General features: G+C 18.6%; 1 protein-coding gene across 2 annotated transcripts in view; it reads left to right on the top strand.

Annotated features, from left to right (window-relative positions):
• Positions 1 to 1,437: 1,437 nt before the first annotated feature.
• Positions 1,438 to 27,322, top strand: part of LOC108000157 (intermembrane lipid transfer protein vps13B-like) — a 38,767-nt gene continuing 12,882 nt past the window's right edge. For both annotated transcript variants that reach the window (XM_028667818.2, XM_062081571.1), the window contains exon 1: positions 1,438 to 2,122. In XM_028667818.2, coding sequence (XP_028523619.1) covers positions 2,003 to 2,122 — 120 coding nt within the window. In that variant the 5' untranslated portion in view covers positions 1,438 to 2,002. The remainder of the gene's footprint in view (positions 2,123 to 27,322) is intronic.

Here is a 27,322-nt window from a genome sequence, read left to right as displayed (position 1 = left end):
TCAATTTGTTTCGTTAGTTAACTCATTTTATTATGTATTTATATGTTTGGATAAATTGTTTTTTTTAAAAAAGCATTTACATAATCTTGATCATTTCTTTGTATGAAAAATGTCAATTTGTTTCGTTAATTAACTTGTTTTATTATATAATTTTGTATTTGAATAAATTGTTTCTTTTTAAAAAGCATTTATATAATTTTTATGATCATTTCTTTGTATGAAAAAAATGTCAATTTCTTTCATTAGTTAATTTATTTTATTATGTAATTTTATGTTTGGTGTTTTTTGTATAAATTTATTCTTTATGTGAGAAGATATTGAGATATATTCTTTATTGAGATATATTATATAAGAATATATATATAATAATTATTTGAATGAATGCATTTATAATTGGAAAGAAGTTGTCTAAAATATAATTAAATTAAATTTAGAAAATATTTTTGAAGTATAAATCAATGAAATTTATTTGCAATAAGTCATTCATATAAATTATTATGGAATATGGAATATAAAGTATTAATAGTAAAATAACAAAAATTTATAAATATTAACAATAAAAATAGTAACTCTTCTCATATACAATTTGACATTTTATCTCAATCTAAGTGTTATGCAATTACTTTTTACAATTATTGTAATAAAAACTTGCACATATTATTAATGTCTAGATAAAATCTGAATTATGATTGCTTGATATTGAAAAATTAATGATAAATTTTTTTCACTTTTAAAAAATAATCATACAATTCTGACTTTTCTATTTTACTTTATTATACTCTATTATCTACAATATTTGTATAAAAAACATAAGAAAATAAGTAAAATTTTTTAATTAATTAAAGTAACATAAAAGAAATTTTTTTTAATCATTAATATTTTACATTGATATTCTTTTATTATATATTCTTTTATTATCGCATTTATCAAAAATATTGTATATAATTTTTTTAATTTCTTATATTTCATAATCTTTTATAATTTTAATTATTACTATGTTATGACTCTTTCTTTTTTTTTTTATAACAAACTAGATTTTCTTTGATCCACGCTATGAATAATTTTCAAACCAATTCGGCACAAGTTTCGACAAATTTATTGATAATTCTACTTATGTTATATTTGTGTCAAAACATTACATCTTATACTTTTACTAAAAATAACAAAATTCATGGTCAAACTTCCTTCTTTTTTTTTGTCGAACAAATTTTTTTTGATCCTCGCTATGAATAATTTCCAAATCAATATTTTCAGTACGAGTTTCTATCGATTGTTGGCAAAAATACTAAACAAAATGCAAAATGAATATACGAAACCGCTCCACACGAAGAAGGCGGAAAGAGAAGTAGTTTCTCGTTCGGAACTGACGTTCACCATCCTACCTGTTCGTCTCCCACCTGGTCTCTGCAGAAAGAACTCTCCCTCGGAGAGAAGTAAAACTCTCAGACGTTTTCAGATCTCCAACAGTCCCGAACTCGTCCTCGTCAATGTGTGAACTTATCAGCCAACTAGGTCTGACGCGTTTTCGCCATTGTCCTCTTGTTTTCGCTTCTCCGAGCAACACGAGAAACACGAAGAGAAGACGCGACTAATTCTTTCTTCTTGCTAAAACAGGCTTGGGAATATTATTTTCGCCTTCGAGATATGCTTTCATTTGTTTTCGTTTGTTTCCTTCTCATAGAATAATTTCAAATTCGTTTCTTTTTCTCTCTCTCTCTCTTTCTCTCTCTTTGTTACATTTCGTTCGTAAGTTAATAAATTTGTTGTATACATACGAAAAGTGAAGAGTATAGGATTAATTTGAGGGAAGAGAAAGAAAGAAAAAGAGAAAGCAGTGGACTGATTAGTTCTATCGAATAAGTTTAAAATAGTTATCAAAGAAGAAAGAAGAAAAGTCCGTAGTGTATCGATGTTCCGGTAGTGAAGTTTCGTAAAAAGAAAAAAAGAGGAAATTCAAGTGCGAATAATTGATAATCGAAGAGAAAAGAAGATCGTTGACGTGATGAGGAGGAATGTTCTGTGCTTTCTGTGGATCGTTACGATCCTGAAAATAGAGGATTTCGTGATTGCTGAAGCTGATCCGGCAATTTTGTCAGGATCTGATTTGAGTCATTTCCAACAAGTAAGAAAAATATTTTGTTTAATATATTCTTCTTTTTTTTTTTTTGAAATCATTTAGTATTTTCTTGAAAAGAAACTTAATTATTTTTTTTTGTTGATAATAGATGTGAATTTCTCGAATATTCGATTATTGAAATTGCTGATTTTTCATCTATTTGTGATATTATATATAATGTTATATTAAATTAAACAATTTAGAATTAATATTAAAATTAATTTAAATAGTTAGAGAATTGTTGAATTAAAAATATTAAATCGATAATTTATGAATGAATTATATTACATAATTTTAATATCATATAATTGTATTTCTAAAATTATTTTATTGTTCTGTAATTCTTTTCAAAATGTAACAAAATTAAAGTATATTGTGATAAGATACAATAATGGAGAAACATGTGCATGATATAAAGAAAAAAAAAATATCAATCACAAATTAAAGAAAAAGTTAAGAGGTTAAAAATTTGTTTAAGAAAATGGATTCACATTTATAGTATTAATATTTACTACAATATTTAATACAATATAATAAGATTTACACATCATTTTTACATTATGCAAGTAAAATGCAATAATGCAAGTAAAAAATGTAAAAAAGTATGAAAATGTTGATAGAATTTTCATTTATTCATTTATAAATGAATCTACATGATATATGAAATTCATCCTTATTTTTTGTTATTTATGTAAATTCTTTTTATGCAAAAATAATATTAATATTTTTATGATAATACATTATAAATTGATAAATATTTTTTCATAAAAAATTTTTATTACTATCAAGAAAATATATCAATGATGTATGCCTATTTTGATCAAATTTTATATAATTATCCATTAAATTGTCGATTTAAAATGTATTTGTACTACTTTTTTATCTCCTTTTATTTCTTCTATTTTGATGTTTATAAGTTATATATAATATAAATGTTTATAAGTTATAAAAAAATATAAAAAATATAAATATAAAAGATATAAAAAAATAGTTTGAATAAAAATTATAATATTTTTATTATTTATTAAGCCTCTAAGAATTAAAAAAAAAATCAGAATAGAAATTTAATTTTCATAAAAAAATGTTTTTTTTTTTAATTTTTTGTCACAGATTTACTAATTTTTATAAAAGATCTAATTTTTATTTTAACTATCTTTTAATATTTTTATTGTTTATAAACAAATGAAAAAGATATTTGAATGAAATTAAAGTAGAAAAATATTATGCTAATAAAAATACTTTCCAATTATAAAAAAAAACAATATCTATTGAATTCGTAACAAATCATATTAATGACTTTAAATATTTAGATAAGATTAAATTAAAGATTTTAAGATAAAATATCTTATAATGCACTTACTTTTCTTATATATTTATATATTTATTTTTTGTCATATCTATTTTTTTATTGTTATCTATTTCTTTTGTTATATTTTCTTTTTCTAATTAATGCGAATTAATATTTTATTAACTTCTTTTGACAAAATACTATTGATATAATATTATTTTGATTAATAAAAAATATAAAATCACTTTTTCATTATATTACAAGATAAGAAAATAGCTCTATTAACATTTCTTAATAGAAATACATAATCGATAATATAAATCATTTTCCTGAATGATTGCACATTCCAAGAAAGTATACTTAGTTTAGTCGCATGTTGCAAGAAATATCGAAATCTGGATTCATATTCGCACGGTAATTTCTGCTACAATGATATTCAAATCATTAAGAAATCATCAATTCTTTCATGAGCGATCTCGATGATTTTTGAACTAAGATATAACATGTATTTGGAAATCTTGATTGTTCGATTCTCGAAAATAATTCTCTCGTATATTGTATTTAATTTATGAATATTTTACAGAATATCGATCTCTTTGATATCATGGAGAACTTTGATCGATCGATTCACATAATCTTTTTATTTTTATCTTGAATACTTTAAGAAATATACATTTTACGATATGAAAAACGATATAAAAAATTTTCAATAAAATCTTGATGGAAGTATAATTATGTATAATATATTTATGAGAGTATATATATATATATATATATATATATATATATATATATATATATATATATATATATTATAAATTATATATAATATATATATTTATTATAATAATATATATTATATATATATATATTATAAATATATATATATATATATATATATATATATATATATATATATATATATATATTAGTAGTATGGTTATATATTATGTATAATACAAATATAATTATTTCTATATATTGAAAATAATTAAAATTTAAAGGTTTAGAAATTGATAAGCTTTTTAAAGTTTAATATTTATTGCAATATTTATAATATTTATAATTATAAATTTTTCAATTTTAAAGGTGTGAATAACTTTGTTTTATGATATATTCAATGATCATTAAATCATCATTATATTATTTTAATATAATAACTTATTTATATCATGTTATTATAACATATATCATTAAAATCATTCATATTTTCTTAAAAAAATAAAATCTTTAGATAAATCTATTAGATAAAAAGAAATTTTTAGAAAACATACTTTTTATAAATTGTTTTTTCAAATAAAAATATATATTTAGTAAGTAAAAATATATATTTTTGATTCTTTAAGTTTATTTTAATAATATAATTATAATTCAATTTCTTTTAACTTTTTTTAGAATTTAGTTTTTTTATGAATTTAATATCATATGATATAATAAAAACATATTTCATTATGGATTTATTGTAATAAAATAATTTATATTTATTTAATGTTATATATTTGATTTATAATGATTTTTGAGTAACTTTAATATTTTGAATAATCCTTAAAATTCCGTCAATATATATAATTTAATTATATTTATTTATTTATAATTATTTAATAATATAATATAATATATATAATTTATTTTATATAATTCAAATTTAATAATATAATTTTGAAAATAAAATTTTATGTAATAAGTATTGCTATATTATATATATATATATATATATATATATATATATATATATAAATAATAATTAATATTATATAATTTTTGAAACTAAAATTTTTTATTCAAATTTGCACTTCATTTCAACATTTATATTATGTAATAATGCATAATTCTTTTTTCAACATTTCTAATTATATTAATTAGAACTTCACTTAATAATTGAGTTAAATCCATCAATAATTGTGTTATCACTCGATAATTTGTACATGCAAAAACTTTTCAAATATTTTAAAAACAAAATCTATTAAAATTTCATTTTAATCTTCTATTTAAAGAAATATATATTTAAAGATATATAAAGTATGAATATGCAATTTGTTTTTTCAATAATTTTATTCGAAAAATTTCATAACATAGAGATAAGATAGTTTACTATTTCCTTTTTTTTTCTCAAAAATTTAATTGCATTAATTCTTATCATAGTGATGAGAATTTACATGTAAATCGAATAATTCATATTATGATATAAAATCTATCATTTGATAAAAAGAATGTAACATATCATTTTTTTCTTTTTCGAAAAATTAGGTATAGAAAATAGATTTAAAAAATCATAAATCAAATCTATATTTATAAATTATTTTTTTATTATGCATTTTAATTTTATGAAATTTCACAAAATTTCTTTATTTCATATTTTCAAGCCTTCACGAATTTAACAACATACTTCAATATTTGAAAGTATAATATATTCTTTATTTAAGTTTAACATTATCTACAATTTCTTTCAATAAATTTTACGAATCTCTCATCCATAATAAACGCTATCGCATCCAACTATCGAATTTCGAAAGACTTTTTTTTCGCGGTTTCGATCGTTTCACATGCAACACGATCTAACAACTATCGAGCATCGTCTGACAAAGAAATTTCCACGTAGTGCGTTCCAACGTGCAATTAAAATCTGTTTCCAGATCTCTCTGCCTATTACAAATCCGTGTATATATAGTGTATGCACGGTGTGAAAGCAATAAATATGCAGATTTGATGAAATTACTTCGGTCATTCTCATGCCTGACGTAATCAGGCCATAGTAAGTAAGAACACTTTTGCGAGCCCTTTTTTGCTATCTTCCCGGACAATCGCCAGCAAATTTCACTGGCTTTAGCCGGTAAAATCCACGAAAAAGAAATAGTTACGACTCTGTTTAATTTTATTCGCTCTGTTAAAACTTCTTCGCTTGCGTTGCGATTCTTTTTCGCACGTTTTCGATTTCACTCGACGCTATTTTTATTTTTTTCAATGTCTTCGGGAGTCAACAAGTTCTATATTTATTGAATTTTTACTAATCATGTTGCATATTAATAATAGTTTTTTCTTGTACATCAAATTCATTTTTACGGGGTATATTTCGAATGATATGATAAATATACTGACTTATAAGATAAGTACAATGACTTTTCTCACTTTTGATAATATTATTATAGAGTATAAAAATTTTATTAAAATGTTATTTTAGTTGCAGAAGTTTTAATTTATTAATATATTTTATTATTTTATTATTATCAAGACTATAAATTTATTCATTATTTTATGAAAATAAGTAAAAATATATTTTCTTCATTTAATGTTCAAGATAATGATAATATGTTTAATTTAATTGGAAACGCTTATATCTGCAAAAATACAAATAATATTAAAAGATATTTTAGATAACAAAGATACATTGTGCAATGTTAACAATTTTTCTATAGATTTTTTTGTATTTCTAGTATGTAACTGGACAAATAGAATTGTTTAATGTTGTATAATAAAATTGAAAAATGATTTTAATAATCCATGATATGAAAACAATTAAAATATCAATATTAATATCAGCGTATTATTTAATTAAAGAAATTAGCTACGATACTGGAGAAATATTACAAATAAATTTATTTTAAATAAATATATAAAATAATATATATATATTATAGATATTATATATAATGTGTATTATATGTATTATAGATAATATATATATTAAATATCATACTATCAAAAATTGCAATTAATTTGACAAAATTCTTCTTTAATAAATAATAAATTTTAAAATTCAAAGCAAATATTACTGGCAGTTGCATACTTACATTGTTTATTTTAAAATGATTCAACTCAAGGTTTCTCCTTATCATCAAATGTTAAGTCGCTGGAAAGAAATAATATTTTGTAAAATTATTCTCGTACATGATTTTTAGTTTGTATTTTCACTCATAGAATTTTTTAAATTTTTAATAAATCATGTAATGTTGGCTTTTTAAAAATAAGAATTTTGAGTTCAATTCGGTAAATATAATTATGAAAATGAAAATGGAGAAGATATAGAATAAATGTTACAATGAGAATAATTAAATTAAATAGAATAATATTAAAATAAGTTTTATAATATAATATTATGATAATATAATATAATAATTTTTAGTTTTTTATTTTGATAAAAAATTAAGAATTTTTCCATTTTTTTACAAATTTTTCAAGATTACAGATACATTTCTATAATTTATTAAATTTATTCTATTTTTAAAATAGCAAGACAAAAAATATTAAACTATTTTTTTATTATAAATATCTAGCTATTAATTTTTATGAATTTTTATAATCATAAAATAACAGAGCTTTGAATAATATTCTAATTTTATGATAAATTAATATTTTTCAAAAATATTATTATGAAATTTTTATTAATTGTTTCTCATGGATTCTATAAAATATCCTAATTAGTTAAAATTGAAGTTCTAAACTTATTAAATCAAATTTAAAAATTGGCACACAAATATTGTCGAGTTCTTGATCTAAAGTTTCTCCTATGCTCGGGAGAAATCTAGCAATTAGAAAAAGATGCTCCAAAGAAGATACAGGAAACTGATATTACAGAAGACGAAGATAGGAAGATAAAAGTTTGTGAGTGAAGGGGGGTCAGAAGTCACTCTGTTAGTGGGTGAATATCTTGATTCTACTTTCATATATTACTTGTTCCATGATTTTTATTTTTATAAAAAGCATATTATATTCGCATAACTATTTTTATTCTTAAAAATATTTTTTTACAAATATGCTACATAAATGATATTCATTGATTAATTTAATTTAAGTCAAAAATACATATTTTTTTATATTAAATAAATAGATAAATAATTATAATTTTTTAGAAAAAATACTAATTAATCATCTTTTATTAAATATTAATTAATGTATTTTTTAATATGAATGGTATATGCAAATTATGTATCTACATAAGTATATTTTTAAATTACTTTGTTCTACATTGACTATGTATTATTTATAAAATATAATTTAATTATATTTCTTATTATAATTGATAAAATTAAATTAAATATTATTATAAGAAAATATATAAATAAATAGATTAAATTTTATATTTACATATTTATATTTATATATTCTCATAAATATTTAATATTATTATTATATTTTGTTTAATTATCATTTATTAATTATAAAAAAACAATAAAAATTTAAACAAATTATATTAATTAGTAAATATTAATTATTTATATTTAATAAATATTATTTAAAATTTTTAAAATACTTTCATGCTTAAATTTCACTTATCTATCATTTATCTAGATTTGAAATGATTCTATTTCCTTTTTAAGAAAGTCCTTTTTAAAAAAATTACTTTCGATATCATTGTTATTAGTTTCATTAGATGTCTGAAGCTAAAGTAAATTTTGATTTTTATTATTTTTAATTTTTATTGCTCAGATATATTTTTTTAAAAATTGATCATGATCATGTTTTTAAAAAATAATTCTAACATTTATAAAATTTTTTTACAATTTTTTTTTGCAATTGTAATAATTACATATAATTTTTTATGATAATCGTAATATTATATATTATTATTCTTAAAACTAAAAATAAAGTAAATTTATAAATATTGGTTATATTAATAAATCGTTGAATAATAAACTTGTAAAATTTTTAATTTAATAAAACTAATTATATTTACAATACAATATATTAATTTATGTAATAAATTTTATGATTCATTTTCATCATGCTATCTGTTTTTTATATTAAGAACTTTCAAATCTCTTTTTCATTTACGATAAAACAAAAAAAAGAAATAGTAAAAACGAAGTAGAAATATAGAAAATATAAATCGACTATATAATTTCTAATTGAATTAGCAACTCGAATTAGAGATGAACATCTAATAGAAACTATCTAATAAACAAAAATAATATTCATCATGACTATATCTAATATATAAATTTCCTTAGCATGAGTACAAAATTTTTATTCATAAAACTGATAAATACATTTCTTTCTTTCTCGTTTAATAAATTAAATTTTAATATATAATTATTTTTATTTTTATAATTATTTTTATTATTGATATTGATAATTTCAATAGAATAAATATTATACATATATCATAAAATAAATAATCAATCTCTTTTAAATTACAATCCTTGTTTGTAGTAAAAAAATTTAAAAAATTAATGTTTTCTTTCCATTAAATAACTAAATTTAAATTGTTTGTGACTTAATTAAAAAAACTTCTGTAAAATATGGCAAATATGGTAAAATAAAGTTCATTAATAAAAATGAGCAACTTATGTACTACGATTCAAATTCAGAATCATGCTATAAGGAAAAATTTGTTTAAAATTATGACAATATACTTCAAATGATCAATAAATTGTCCTTTTTTCTATAAAATTCTATATCTATCCTTTATTTTATATTTAAGAAATATTAAAAAATAATTAAAAAAAATAAAAAAGAAAAATAATTTAAATTTTTTTTCAAAATGGAATATTCAAGAAATTGAAAAATCCTTTCACTGACGTCGGAAGTAAAACAAATCGCTGTATGTTCGATGTATAGAGTATTACGTGCATAAAAACGGAAGCATCGGAGATATTCTATTGGAACGATTTCCGGTTCTTCCTTCTCGAGGCGTAGCAGAATCTAGCGGTAAAAAAGTAACTCTCGATTTCACAGATACTCACGAACGACTTATAAAAAATATCCGTAAGAGAAACTATTTGGAAATAGAATCGGTGTTTGTTGGATGTCACACATGAAAGAAATGTCTGCAAATGGCATGATGTTCTAAACTTATCGGCGAGTTCGTGAAAGTGTTCCTTGACAGAATGACAAAGAAAAACAGGGAATATTTTTAGCAAAATTTGTACTTGAAAATGATAGTACATAAGAAAAATAATTTGTTGTTTATAATAAATAATCTTTCTTGTTACTAGAAAGCTAGAAGCTATTTTAGATTTTTTTTCTTATATTGTAAATATACAATAGTTTCTATATTTAAAAATATTTCAACACGTTATGAAACTATATGTCATAAAAATATTGTAATTGTTTTTTTTTAATAATTGAAAACTGAAAATTTCTATATTCTGAATTTCTATTTCTCGATATTTAAATTTAAAAATACTTTAATACTTCATAAAAAATTTAATATTATTTATTTTTAGAAAATTAAAAATATTAAGATTAAAATCTTTAAAATTGAATTAAAATTTTAGTTTACTTCTTTTATATATATGTATATATTAATTAAATTAATTAAATTAAATTAAATTAAAAATTAATTAAATTTCATATATCATTTCATATATATAAAAAAATTATTACAATTAGAATAAAATTAGAATATTTTTAAAAATTAAAATAATATAATTCTTATATTTAAGAATTTTTTAACTATATCATAAAGCAATTGTTCATAATTAATTTTTAATATATAATATACAATTTAAAAAATTTTCTTTTATTTTCTTTACATTAATTAAAAATTAAAAGTTTTAAAGTGGATGAAAATTAATTTATTCTGCAATCATATCAATTTTAATCTTTTTAAGAAATAAAATATAAAGAAAAATTTAAATTGTTTTACTAACATTTCATTTAAATTTTGACTTTAAACCGGAAATCAATAAACCATTTATATATACATATAAACCATTTAAGGTAAACATTTTTGTTTTCAGTTTCGGTTTAACTTTTGTTTAATTGTTTTCTTTGAACAATAATTGTAATATTTCTGCTCTATTTCTTTTCGTTGCATTCGTCTTTATTTCCATTTCAATCTCTTTATTGCAAATAATTTTTAAACTTCTCATTCTTTAAATATCTATTGTTTTTAAAATCTTTCTATTATTTATGTAATTGTTTTTATGTATTTATACATACCCTTTTTTTATTTCTTATATTTCTATTTTTAAAAATAATAACAAAGTAAAAAATAAAAAATTATTTCTTATAATTAATATTAATTTTTAAATTATAAAACAAAAATATATTACAAGAATTAAGAAAATTAAATAAGGAAAAAATTTACATAAATATAACATTAGAAAAACTGAACAATACTTTAATATTTTATGATAATAAAATTCTACTTAAAAAACTTAATTATTTAATAATATGATTTACAGTTTTTTGTGCAATTACAATTCAGTAACGCTGCATGATCTCGTAAAATCGTGAAAGAAATTTTCTCTTATTAATCATCGATGTAAACGGTGTTCACTATTTCTCGGTTGCATGATATTTTTTATTTCCCGGGATAAATTATTTAGAGCGTGTCGGAAATGACTAAAAACTAGACTAATAATTATTCTAATTATTATTACTAACAAAAAAATGTTATCGCTTACAAAGTATGACAGAATGGTGTTATTGCAAACGTGTAATGTATGAAAAATTATTTCAAACATATGAGAGGAAAATTAAATTTATTTGCAAAAGAAGCAAAAAATGATAAATAAGAAATTGATACAAAAAATATATTATATATAATCATTTTTCGTAAAGAATCTCCTCATCGATTTCAATAATTTTAAAGTATGTTTATTAAAGATATCATTTTTTTTTTTGAGCAATAAAATTTTTCTTATAGATATACTAAATATCGAATTTAATTTCTTATTCATAAAAAATTTTTAATATTGATCATTAAATTCTATCTAAAAAATATAATTACAAATAAACATGTGTATTCATAACAATATATGTTTAATATGCATATACTCTGTATAGACAAAAATAAAGTTCTCAATTTCTAGACAATTAAGTGAAATAAAAATGAAAACAAAATCTCAGATGAATAAATTGAAAAATTCTTATTGAAAGTTATATTTATTTTTAATCATATTTAATATATTTAATATATTTTTTTTTAAATATATTTATTTTAATTTTCTTCATAAACAAATTTTAAACATTATATTAATGTTTCTTTAGTCGTTGTATTCAATAAACATTTATTATCACAATATTTACAAAAAATTCTTATAATGTACAAAAATATGACAAATTTTTGAATGATAATATTCTTTTCAAATACTTCGTTTCTATTAATCATAGATTTATGAAAAGATCAGAATATTTTTTTCTTTTTATCCGATTTGATAGAAAAATTTATACGAAATAACAATTTCAATCAAACATTTGTTTTTAGAAATTTTATGTATTCATATTTTATGTTGCAACATGTATTAACTTATAAAACATCTCTTGTACAAAATATGGATCATTGAAAGAAGATTCGCGAGAAAATTAATCAAAGATTAATTAATCAAGAAGATTGTTGAAAATCACGATTCGATCTATATCTCAAGCACACAAAGTGAGACCAAGGCGAATATAAAGGACAATAGGTGAAGGTGAAGGATGCTACATAGTCTTTCACTTTTTCCAGAAACCATCCTGATTAACAGATTCTAACCTGAAACGAACTCGATTGGATTTATATATGGAAAGAAACGTTTTCAACTTAAATAAAAAAATGTTAAATATCTAAAATTGTTTTTGAAAGCAATACAAGCAAAAAAAAATAAATTAAAAATCTATATTTCAAGTTTTTTTATATAATAATAATAAATTTTTCAGAAAATATTTTTTCGTGAAAAAATAATACTTGTTAATTAATGTTCGTTGCTGTGATGAAATATGTATAATAAATACATTCTCAAATTTCCAGACGTTGTTAAACAAATAAATTTCTTAATATCGAAGCACAGATTTCTCTTAAATTGTTTGTTATTAAAAACTTGATAATAACTTAATAATAATGGTAATAAAAGAAAATTAAAATTTAAATATAAAAACGTTTTTTATAAGAGTTGTATATATTTAATATTTTTTAATGTGATAAATATGAAATAAATATGAAATTATAAATATATAATAATAATAGTTTATTAGAAAAATTTCTGATGAAAATTTTTATTAAAAAAAATCTAAATTGTATTATTTCAATATTATATCTATTAAAATTAAATAAAAAATTATAAAATAAAAGATAATAATAGAAAAAATAAAAAATATCAATAATTAATAATAATCATAATTAATAATGAATAATCAAATATTAATAAATATAGAATAGCTATAATTAATAAAAAAACTATTTTAAAAATATTTAAGTTACATTTTTAAAAATTAAGATGTGAACAAAAATATTATAATTATAGATAATAAAATAGATATGAAATTTCAATCATATGTTACTTTTATATAAAGACAATTATCTTATTTTTTATATATATATATATTTGAGATTTACGTGCATATATATATAAAAAACCATAGTAATTGTTTCTTCGTTAAAACTTTCTCGAATAAAATTTAAATACATTATACAATTAAATTTTCCATAGCTATTAGAATTTCACAGATTGGAATGTAAAAGTTCGTATGTTCAATTTATTATTCAAATAATCAATCTTTCTTTAAAAGACGAAAGGTCAAGGAGCATTTATTTAATGTATGTTTACATAGATTAAAAAAAATTTTAAATTTTAAATTTTAAATTCTAAATAGAAAGCTCAATCAATAAACAAATTTCAAAAACATAATTTTCTATAACAAAATTTTTATATTTTTATCTCCATCACCTTTATTGCTAATATTTATATAATATAATAATGATATAGTATAACAGAACATTTATACAATACATAATATTTATATAACATTTTATTGATTCCACATTAAAACTTATTTAAAAAAAAATGAAATTTATATTATGTTAAAAAAAATTTTAACTTAAAAAACTTACTAGAAAAAAAAATCTTTTTTATTATAAAACAATGGATAAAAATGTCATGTTATATTTGATTAATTCCAAAGTTTTAATCGATATGTTGAAAAATAAATAAATATCATTTTTATTATATTAAATAAAAATATTATATTAAATAATTTTTGTGAAATTGTTTATATTCTACATAAGTAGAATATAATATAATAGTTATATAAACATTAATATGTCATAAATTATGAATATTAGAGATTATAATGAGATTATTAAATTGCGTAAAACTTGTATTAAGTTATTCAAATACAAATTATAATCAATGATACGTTTCTTAAAGAAGAAATGTAGACTTTCAAAAAAAAAAAAGTGATTCCACGACAGTAAAATTGAAAGCGCGACTTCTGTATGACCTCGGGGTAAAATTTCTCTTTCTGTTCTCTTTGTAGTAAGATGAAGGATATATTTGTCTTTGGAGAAATTTCCATATCTATTGATCAAAAAAATATAATTATAAAATATATACTATTGAAATTTCCATATCTATTGAGCAAAAAAATATAATTATAAAATATATATTATTGAAATTAAATTTATATTTAATAAAATCTTTTTTTCTATTAATATATTTTATTCAATTAATCTTTTATTTATTAATACTATAATATGATATATATATATATATACAGATATTAATAATAATATTTTTAATAATATTTCTTTCTTTTTTAATTTATCTATATTTATGCTTTTTTACAAAAAAAAAGTTAATATAACAAAGTAGCTAATATAGATCTGAACTTTTATAAATTTCAATACAATGAAATCAAAATATACTTTCAAATTATTTAAAAATTTCCAAATATTCATTAAATGAGTAATAATTTTTTGAAATTGAAATGAAATTTTTTATATATTAAGTAAGATTTAACTTTTAATCACAGTCTGATTGAGTAAATGATTCAAGTAATTTCTACCAAAGTTTTATCATATATTAACTTCTTTTCAGAGAAATCATAATTCTTCTATTATTTTTAAATTATTTATTAAAAAAGAAGAATTTACAATAAGAAATTTTCTATTTAATTATTTCAACAATAAACACATAAACCACACAAGTAAAACCAGGATTATTAAAACTTCGAATAAAGGAATTTTATTATAATTTCAATTTCATTGATTATAATTTCAATTTTATATTTATAATTTCAATTTATGAATTTTTTAATTAGAGAACTATTAAGAACTATTATTAACTATTGTAGTGCATTCTATGCATACACTATAATATAATAAGATAGATAATAAGAAATAACTTATCAAATATATTATCATATTTTATCGTTTTTTTTTTAAAGATGAATAAATGAAGAAAGAATTTGTTTGAATTTTTATTTAAACAGTATTATTAAATAAATATATATGAATATTTTCACAATAATGTTATTGATAATATTCAAAAATTGGATTGTTATATAAAAATTCGAAATATTCAGAAATTTTTAAATATTATTGACGAATTCTAAAAAGCGAAATATATAACTTATATAACTTATATAATAAATTTTGAAAAATATTTTAAAAAATAAAATTTCTATTTTCACATATCTAAATTTAAATTTTCTAAAGATTTCTTTAATAAAAATTAATTCTTTAATTTTATATACGAATATATTTTGGAATGTTTATATGAAATTTTTATCTTTAAGAAAAATTTAGCCATCTATTTCTAAAATATAATATTAATATTAATATTATAATAATATTATAATAATATTAACAAATTTACTTTTAAATCACATTCATATTAAATATGACATGCATTTTTTATAATTTTATTATTTGAATTTTTTTTAAATAATTTGTAGTTTTAAAATTAGATATATACATGATATTATGTAAAAATTTAATAAAAATTGCTTTGCATAAGAAAAAATAAACTTTTATGATTGAAATTATAAAAAGTTATAAAAATATTATAGAAATATTATACAAATGTATTAAAATATTATTATACAAATTTATTTTATAATATTTTTTAATTATTTACTTGTCAAATCAATGATATATCATATTTTTAATTAGCATGTATTTCTCACTTAGATCGTTCAATAATAATTATAGCTTGTATGTATATATTGCATAAAGTATATTAAACAGTTATCGCGTAATATATAATTAATTGTTTCTTTTATGATATAGACAAGAAGATATATATGTATATGGTTTTAATTACAAATATTTTACAAATATTTTCAATTAATTTTATAATTCAAATGATATAATAAAAGTAAATGAATACAAATATATACAAATATATTTTAATATTAGTAATATAATATTGATTTAAATACATACAAAATGATGATAAAAAAAATCTATATAATTTGTAGAAATTATCAAATAAAACATTATAAAATTAACCATTTTGACAAATAAATAATTTTAATAGTTTTACTCAAATGATATAATTGAAATTCTTATTCAAAATTGCAATGATTCAAAATAAAAATTAAATTCGTAAAAATTTATATTGTTTTATATATCAATTCTAGGATCTTCGGATCTAGAATATTCTTTATATATTATATATATTTTAAATAAGATAGAAAGATTCTCAAACCATTTCTTCTAAACCCATATTTTATAACCCTATATATTATATCACCCTGTAAGAAAAAATTGTTATATGCTACATGATATATAAATAACTATATATAAATTCACTATACATTCAAGAATTCACGTTAAACGGTTTATTACAAGTCATCCTTTCACTAAAATCGAACGATCTCGCATCGAAAGTAAAAGTAATCAACCGAATACTTTCTATAAGAAATAGGACATAAAAGTATGAAGATGATTTAATTTAGGATTTTTATATTTATTATTCCTTAATTTGATGAATAAGTTGCATTAGATTAGAACTTAAACTCAACTTCTTTATAACCGAAATATAAAACTAAAAAATTTTATACATAATATTTTTTATCTCAGTATAAAATAATATTTATAATTTTTAACTAAATTAATTCATCTTTAAAAATAGATTTAAGGAAATCTTAGTATTATATTGTATTAGATTTGTTTTAAGATACAAATTTTTAATTAATTTTAATAACTAAAAAAATATTATTTTAATGTTTTATAATAATGTTGTATATATTATCTATAAAAGAACTCTATTGAAATTCTCAATTTTTTCTAGTTTTTTAAAATACATATTAATATAAATATATTAAATATTTTTTAATATTTAATTATTTTAAATTCATAATATCAAAGTTAACATCAATCAATAAATTATTAATCAATAATTATTAATCAATTTAAGAATAATTAAAAATTTATTTATAAAATTATTGTTTTGATATAATATTAAAAATTAGAAAAATATATCATGTGATAATTAATACACAAAAAAATTGCTTCATAATATAATTAATTTTTTGTGAATAAACATATAAAAAATGTAAAGAACCATTTGTTTTTCAAATTGATATATATTTTTTATCACGATATTCATTTATATCTTTTATTTTCTTTTATTTTATTATATCATTTATTTTCTATAAAAAAAAAATTATATTTATTTTTAACATAAAATTATTAGTTCAGAAATATCATGTACTTTCTTAAAGTCGATATTCAGATCTATATCTTTCAACTTTATGATACAAAAGATACAAAAATTTATCTTATTTTAAAATGATCTACATTTAATGTTTCTGTAGAAATTTTTTGACATTTCTGAATGATTTTCTAATTCTAAAAATGATTTTCTAATTATTAAAAATTGCATATTCTCTTATATATATTTTTCTTATATATATTATATATATATTTTTAAATATTCTCATAGAAAAAATCAAAATGTATCTATAGTCATAAATGAAAAGCACAATTTTTTGGTCTATTATTAATTTAATTTAATTAAAAATATCGTTTTCAGTTAAATACAAAAGAAGGATAGAATTAGATTTATATTCTTATTGGATAAAACAATCAAAAATGTATAAAAAATTCATTTACACGTGACATAAAATTTTTTTACATAATAATTTAAAAACTATAAAAAATTTTTTATAATTTTTATAAGATTCTCAATTTCATTATCTTTGGACGTGAGAAATGATTCGAAATTAATCAGGAAGTAATGTCCGTTTCGAAAGTTGTGGGAAGAGGAACAAATCGTTCCATTTAAAATATATTATCGACTTTCTCTGCGCTTTAATGATGTCTCGTTATTTTCTTGTGTCCTTCAAAATACTCTATCCATTCATAATTTATGGATTATGAATTTCGTAAACGATTCTATACGATTGCGATTTTAAAAAATTAAAAATGATTATAGAAATGAAAACTTTTAACAAGAGTTCGCCAATCACTGAGTTTTGCATTATGTATATATCAATATTCGCATGGAAGTTTGGTGATATATAGAGTGTTTATATCAACAAGATTGTAATTGTAAAAAAACTTTAACACGTTAATCGTCAATTCTTTTTTTTATATAAAATTATTGTACAATTTTATTATATTCGATATATAATTTTATATAATTTTATAATTTATAATTATTTATTTATAATTATTATAATTTTATTAAAAATAACAAGATTTTTATATTATTCCATATTATAAAATATGAGTGAAATAAGTAGATTATGTTAATAAATATTATGTTTATTTATAAATAACTTTATATATATATAATTTTATATATATAACTGTATATATATAATTCATATTAAACATTTCATTACATAATATATTTTATATATATACAATATTATATAATACATTTGCATATTATATAATACTATTAGATTTACATATCTTTACATCAAATAAAATAATTATAAAATATATGTAATTATATTTGAATATTTTATTAATGACTTCGAATAAAAGTAAAATTCAAAATTAGTTAAAATTATAATTAAAATTAAGATCAGAAATTATATTAAAATAAAAAAGTAAAAATAATAAAATAAAAAAAAATTAAAACCGATTAAATACAATTTTATTATATTTACATTATATTTGTTCTAATCTAATAAATTATTAAATTAAAATATAATATTAAGAAGTAAATATAAAAGAATTTAATTAACAAATTTTAATTATGATAAGATAAGATTAAAAAATAAGATCGGATAAATAATAAAATAAAAATATTCATTGTATTCATTATAAAAATAAATGATAATTAGCAAATAAATTTTTAAATTATTAACTTTTACTAAAATAATACGAAAAATAAAAGTAATGATAAGTTATAATAATATCAGAACTCAATAGCAATTATAATAGCAACAAAAATGAATTGCTCTAATTACATAAAGGAATTAGGAAGCAATTTTATCAGATTAAAGTTAAAGATAAAAATGTTCATATTTTCGCAATAAAAGCATAATAAAATAAAAAACTTTTAAATATTTTAACAACTTTCAATTTAAAAATTTTTCAGGTTTGAAAAATCAAATTTAAATTTTTAAATTTGGAATTTTTCCAATTTTTGATTTTTTAATCTCTTGATATATGCTTGTATATTTTAATAATTTTTATTATTTGAATACTTTAATTTTTTCGAAATTTCAATCTTCCTTCGATATTTCAAATTTTTAACCTTCTTTAAATTTTTTAATTTTTCAATCTTCCTATATTTTTAATTTTTTATTTATTCATATCATATTTATTTTTTATTTATTCATTTTTTCGAATCTTCCATTCTTCGTTATTTTGATATTTTTATGCCGTAATATGTATTTCAATTTCTTTTCCTTGATCTTTCAACTCCTTGATCTATTCTTTCAAACGTTCAAACATCTATCATACACACAATTCCTTAAAAGAAAAAAGTAAAAGGAATTTTACAACCAAAACTGTTCGAACGTTAAACAAAAAAAGAACGTAGCAAACGACATACCGAATATAGAAAATAATGATTTCGCTTTCAAAAATATTCTGTGAAACGGAAGAAAAGCGAAAGGTGGCAAAAATCCTCCATCCTGTTAAATGCCAGGAACGTTATACTTTGCCGGGCGTAAAAGTGAAGGAACACCCGTTATATAACGGGACTATAACATGTCCTGCAGTGAATGCACGCGTTTGATCGTGCATGCCAGCCGATTATGCAACTACCGACATAATAACGTTAGTTGGCTGCATATTCCTTGTGGATGGTACTTGGTCAGGTTGTCCGAAGATGTAATACGAAAGAATTTCCTCATGGATATAAGTGGAAAGTGAATGTCTTCTTAGCAATAGAAAAAAAAAATAAATAAAAAAAAGAGAAAGACAGTTGATCAAAGATTGTTCTGTTTTGAGATTAGGATTGAACTGAGATTAGGATGGATTCAATTTAATTAACTGAAAAAAATTGTTGCAGTTTATAAGATTTGAGTATATAAATTGTAAATAATAAATAATAATAATAATAATAAATAAATACTTACGATATTTGAGCTCCAAGTAATTGAATGAGAAATATAATTGAATAATATTTGATGCTTTAATGCAATTGCAATTAATTTTATAATAGTTCCATTTTGTTATATTAGTTTTCAACTTTGAAAATTGATTAATATCCAATTATTGAATTGAATTAAAATGAAAAGTTGAAAAGTCGAAATGAAATATTATATTTTTAAATTATATAAGTGTAATATAATTTAAAATATTAGTTTTTCGAAAGAATTATCTTAAGATAAAGATAAAAATAAATAAATTTTATCAAATTTATTAATTAAAAAATATATATCCATAAAAATAGAAAATATCATTTTTAAATTATGATTGTGAAAAAATTTTAAATACTTTTCTAATAATTTTTAAAAAAAGATTTTCCGTTTGTATCACATTTATAAAAATGAGATATATTGTTTGTTTGGATATTTTAATAAAAATTTTATTCTATAATTTTTGAATTGAAAATTATATAAATAATAAAAATGTTAATAAATAATAATAATTAATAAAATTGAAATAAAACAAAATATTTTTAAATTCATTTATGAAAAAATAAAACATTTCTACTTTATATGTAAAATAATTATTTAATTAATTTAAACACATTACATAAAAGATAATATTTTAATAAATAGTAAATAAGTACTTATAATATTTGAAAACCATATAATGTATTTAATCCATAAATAAATATTAATTTGTCACGCTAATTGAATAAACCTATTCCTTGCATAAGAACATGCGAAGTCCATTCAAAGAAATTTCTCAAATTATATTACATAACGGTCTCAACCAATTATACAAATATACATAAATACAACAAACAACAATTTTTATTTTTAGCGAAAAAAAAACATTGTTTCTCATTGATACTTTTTCATTTTTTTATTTTTAATTAATAACACTAATTAAATGATGATGCAATTAGCGAAAAATTCGCCAAAAAAGATTATTAAAAATTCCTCATTATTTCAATGAAAATGAATTTCATCGATCATTCCACGTTCAATTTCAATCCATTCATCAGATTGCACGTAGAAACAATCCCGTTGTATAATTTTAGAAGAACCTTCTCGTTGTGATATTGGACGAAGAAAATCCATGATTCCTGAATTTATGGAACGCTTATTGCCTGATCAATGATACTTCCACAGATAGTTTTATTGTGTGGATTGTTAATAGGAGAAAGAGATAGGAAGCCGCACCCAGATTAGTTTTTCTTTTTTCACATCAGTTGTGGGAAACTTGTGGCCAACGATCCATGGACAGCAGTGCAATCGTTGCATGTGATTTCGTTACGTCAGAAAATATGCGATCGATAAAAATCTTCAAAGAAGAGTTTAACTTGTAGGAAAGAGTACGATCAATTGAATCGCTTAAATTGTACTTAATCAATTTTCTATCGTTTTTTAAATAATAATGATAATTTTTTAATAATAATGTATACGAATTATTTATAATAGCTGAGAGATTATTGTACACATATATATAATTAAATAATCTGATTATCGTGCTTTCCTTCAAAAATAAAAAAAATAATTAAATTGGCATATTTTTTAAAATAAAACTTAGTTCTTATATAAATCTTATATTAATATAAATAATGTAATAATATTTTTCAAAATGTGGAAAATATTTGCTGTGATTTATCCACTTTCATCATAAAAAATAATAATAAAATAATTAGTAAAATAAATAAAAAGTTACGAGTGCAAAAAATATTAAATTTCATATATTATGAAAAAACAATTTGAAAGATTATAATGTCTGATAAATGCAATTAAGATTTTAGATTTGATTTTAAATTTTCATTAATATTTCTTTCACTTTTTAAAAATTTGTTGAAAAAAAAATAAAGAGAATAAAAAAAATCATTAATAAACTTTTTACCAAAAAAATAAATTCAATATTCAAAAATTTACAAATCATTATTAAAAGTTAAATAAGCTCATTCTATTCTAACAGTAGATTATCTTTTTAGAATTAGAATAAATGAATAAATTAGAATATTATCTTTGAATTTAACAATTAATTAGTTGAGTCTATAATGTAGTCTATAATGTACATATATAATATTGAATGTATAATAATATATATAATATATATGTGTGTGATATGTGTTAAATATATAGGATATATTTCCGTTATATCACTATTATAAAATTTGTTTCTGTTTTGCTTCATCTTCAAACTTAAACTGCTAATAACTTAATAAATAAATCTCAACCGACTATATTTTTGTATATCAATATTTATCTTGTTATATATATTATAATTTAATTTTGTTTCTTTTAAATCGATTTTCTTAAGATATTTTTTGAATATATTAATTCTTTACAAATATGTATTGTAAATTTAAATTTTGAAATTACAAAAAATTACTAAAAGAAATTTATGCTAAAAAAAAATTAAGACCTGCTGATCTGAATTTTGTACAATAATAAATTGCATCGAATAACATAAATTTTTGAACATCAAAAACAGATATATTTATTATATGTGAAATAGTGATTTTTAGGATATACTCTTTATCATAGAATATGATGCAGATTTTTTTTAAGTTTGAATATAATACGATAAAAAGAGAATAATTTCGTTATGCTTTCGTGAAATCTGACATGTTGGCATACAAATACATGCAAAAAAATGAACAATGTTTTATCGTTAATATCACAGATCTATTACAATTTTTCTAAATTTCTACTTTCTAACAAGTCTTTCTTAATTATTTTTAACCGAAGGTAATTCGTAATACTAATCGGGGAAAACTAACATAATATATCTCAATATAATGTAACATATTTATATAATATATTTCTTGATGTTAAAAAAATCGAAAGAAAATTTAATTTTTATAAAGAAAATAATTCTTTTCTACAAATTCATAAAGGATTTTTAAAAATAATAGAAAATTTGTTCCGACAATTTTTTGTAGTATAATATATTAATATCTTATTTTGTTACATGACTTATAAACATCCAAATAAATAATTGGAATAAAGAAAATAATTTCTTATTTAAAAAATACGAAAAAACTTTAAAAAATTATCGAATTAATATTTCATAAAAATATTAAAATATTATATACTATATATATTATATATAAAATCATCAACATTTGTTACAATCAATTTTATATTTAACAGTAAATTTATAATATATATATATATATATATATATATATATTACATTTTTAATATAAATATATGTATTATTTTATTCTGTTCTCAAATAAAATTTATTATATTTAAGTAACTTATTATAACTTATTATTTTTAGTAGCATGTAACATATACTAGTACAAGTAACATGTTTTATTAATAGATATAACTTTAATAAGTAAAAACTTGTTCTAGTTATTTGTTTTAACCTATTTATATCTTGTTATTTGTTAATCTATTTAGATACTTCATGATTGATTGCTCGTAAATTACTTTTATGTGAACATGTACATGGTTATTATTACAATATTAGAAAGAAAAGAAGAAAGTATATAGCTATTAGTTGCACTTGAAATAACAATAATAATAAATTGGCTTGATTTTATTATCAAATATTTTTATTTGATAATAAATATTAATTACATATTAATGAAATATTATATTATAGTATCTAATAAATATGTAATTTCTAATATATAAAGAAACTATAAGGAATAAAAAAACTTATATATAATTAAAGTTGTATTTGAAAAAAATATCTAATATTCTTCATGAATAGAAATTTCGTATTGGATCAACAAATCATACAATTCTATAATTTTATATAAAATATTATAAAGAATGTTTTTCAAATTATATTAAAATGAAAAAAAGAGTTAAAAATGAATCGAAAATATAGAATAAAATTTCATATAAGGTTAGAGATTGTTTTAAAAAAAATCAAATTTAAAAATTCAATTTATTAATTATCCCTAAACAATATCAAAATATTTAAGATAATTTTAAAAAATATCTGTATATTTTCCAAATTATTTTAATATCATTTCATTGTTCCATTATTTATAGTTTCTCTAATCAATCAAATTAATAGATACGTAGGTAATAATCATTTAAATGCATAAATTCGAATTTAAATAAATGATTATATAAATGTACAAACATGCTTTATTTATTATCGTAATAATTTGTTACATAAAATAAAATATAGATAAGTATGTAAATTATAATTAAATTTGAGTTTAATAAATATTTAACTTAAATTGAATTGTAATAAATTAATTATAAATAATGAATTTAAATTTTAATCCAATTTGAAATTTAATTTCATATTATATTATATATGCTTATTACATATGCTTATATCTATTTCTATTCATTCAAAACAAACACATTTCTCTTTTATATTAGTTGTATTTATGTCTTGAATTTTGAATCTTTCTTAATAGTAATTAAATTTTCTTTCTTGCAATTTATATTTATTTTCTTGCTTTTCCTAACTTTTTGTTCTATCACTTTTGTATTATCTATTTCTGTTAACTTCTTCGATCTTTTAGGTTCGATCATTTTAGCATTCTATCAATTCTGCATTAAATGTCAGCTTGTTTTCCTATATAAAATATATAAAACTTTCTTTTCTCTTTACTTATTCAATAGTTATTTATTGTTTTCTTTCAAGTTCAAAACATTAATATAATTTATTTCAAAATATTAATATAAATTTATAAATTTAAAAATGTTCACTTTCGAAACCGTTCGTGTTAATATCGTGTTAAAGATTATTAATGCTATTTCTAAAACAAGATTAAGTAAAAGTAACCAAGTAGATAATAAACGATCAAAAGATTAATTAAGTTATAATTTATGATAATTTTAACATAATTTTTTTTGTGTTGTTCCTATTATAATTTCAAATTTTCTTTCAATATAAAGAAATATTTTTTTTGTTATAGAACAATTTAGAAAATATTTTCATCAATCCATTAAATTATAAGTACAAATTTATTTTTGTTTGAATTTCCACATATACAAAAAATTCGAATTGTTTAATTCGAATAAAATGTATTTGATTTGATAATGGAATATTATTAATATGTAATAAATGTATTTAAGTATACTTCATATTAATTTGTAATATCAATTCATAATTTTAAAAACATATTATTGTTTAGTGAGAAATATATTAGATATTTCTATAATAGAACTATAAAAATCAATTAATAATACATTAATAATATTATAATAATAATAATAATAATTATTATTATTATTATTATTATTATATATTAATAGTAACACTATAATAAATATTTACTTTATTAACTATCAATCAAGTATAATGAACTTCAAAAATAGTTAATTGTCATAGTACAATAATGATACTTACAATCAAGCACAATAATGATACTTAATATCTTTGCTAAAAAAAAAGAGATACTAATTTTAAAGTATTAAATTGTATGTAATATAAGAATATCATCACATATATCTATTAAATTTTTTTGAATAATTCATTTTTTTCATTCATAATTGTTGCATCTAAACATTTAAACATTTAATTAAAATTATATTTTAATTTTTTTCATTTCACAAATACAATTTAAATAACAATTATTAACAATTAATATATAATATAAATTAATAAACATTTATGTAATTAACAAACTAAGCATATAATTATAAAATATGAAAACTCTATTATTTTCTATGAAAAATTATTATCTATAATTAAAGAGAAATTATACATCTTTATAATACATTCATAAAAAGACATATGCGAGAATCAAAATATTGCAAAATATTAAATAATTATTAATTATCTATAATTTGGATTTATGAAATAAAAATACAACAGGTATATTTTTGACCACTAAAATTCTTTTTCGCAGCTAAATTGAATCTTTTGCTAATTTGATTATTAATTAAAGCTATAAATTAAAGCTATAAACATTAACAGTAATTCTACATACATCATTTTTATCACACTTTTCAAGAAAGCATTTTGAAATTATAGAATTTTAAATAAATTTTTATATATTTTAATATTTATATAATATTATATTTATAAAAATATATCATATTGACACATTTTTAATAATATTATAATTAAAATTAAATTTTTTTAATTTTTCGTCATTAGTATACATAATTATTATACATACTACGATTGAAAGAGAAAGGTAATAAAAGAATGACCGGAAAAAACTAAAACAATCATATCATGAATCAAAATGTTATAAAAGATTTTAATTTGAATTCGAGATTCGAATGAGTTATTATGCGAGCACGCTGCGAAATGAAAACCACGATGAATTATACTTTCTCGAAGAGCCAAGGAGATTGACTCAGTCCTACTAGAATGCGAATGGTATATGAAGAAGAGAGCTTGAAATAATAGGTGTGTTAATTATCACGATCTTGATTGCATCGGACTCTCTTTCTTTTTCCCGAATAAAAATGATAATTAATACATATTAGCTTCCCTTATGAATAATTACAAAATCTATAAGTGTTAATAATTAAACATGAGATTCAAATGAATTATTATTTATTCCATAATTAATACAAATTTTTATACATGATTATACATTTTTGATGGGCTTTCTGAATTTATTAACATAAATAAATAGTTTTCGTTATTTTACTAATTGTTGAAAAATTGAAAATTTTCGTAAAAAAAAATTTTATTAGGATTTTGTATTAGAATATTAATAAATGAAAAATATACAATAATGCACAAATATGTGTATTGAAATTTGAATTTTGAGTATAAAACA

The sequence above is a fragment of the Apis cerana genome, linkage group LG11 (assembly GCF_029169275.1).
Source record: "Apis cerana isolate GH-2021 linkage group LG11, AcerK_1.0, whole genome shotgun sequence".
Lineage (NCBI taxonomy): Eukaryota > Metazoa > Arthropoda > Insecta > Hymenoptera > Apidae > Apis > Apis cerana.
This window is presented reverse-complemented; position numbering and strand designations above follow the sequence as displayed.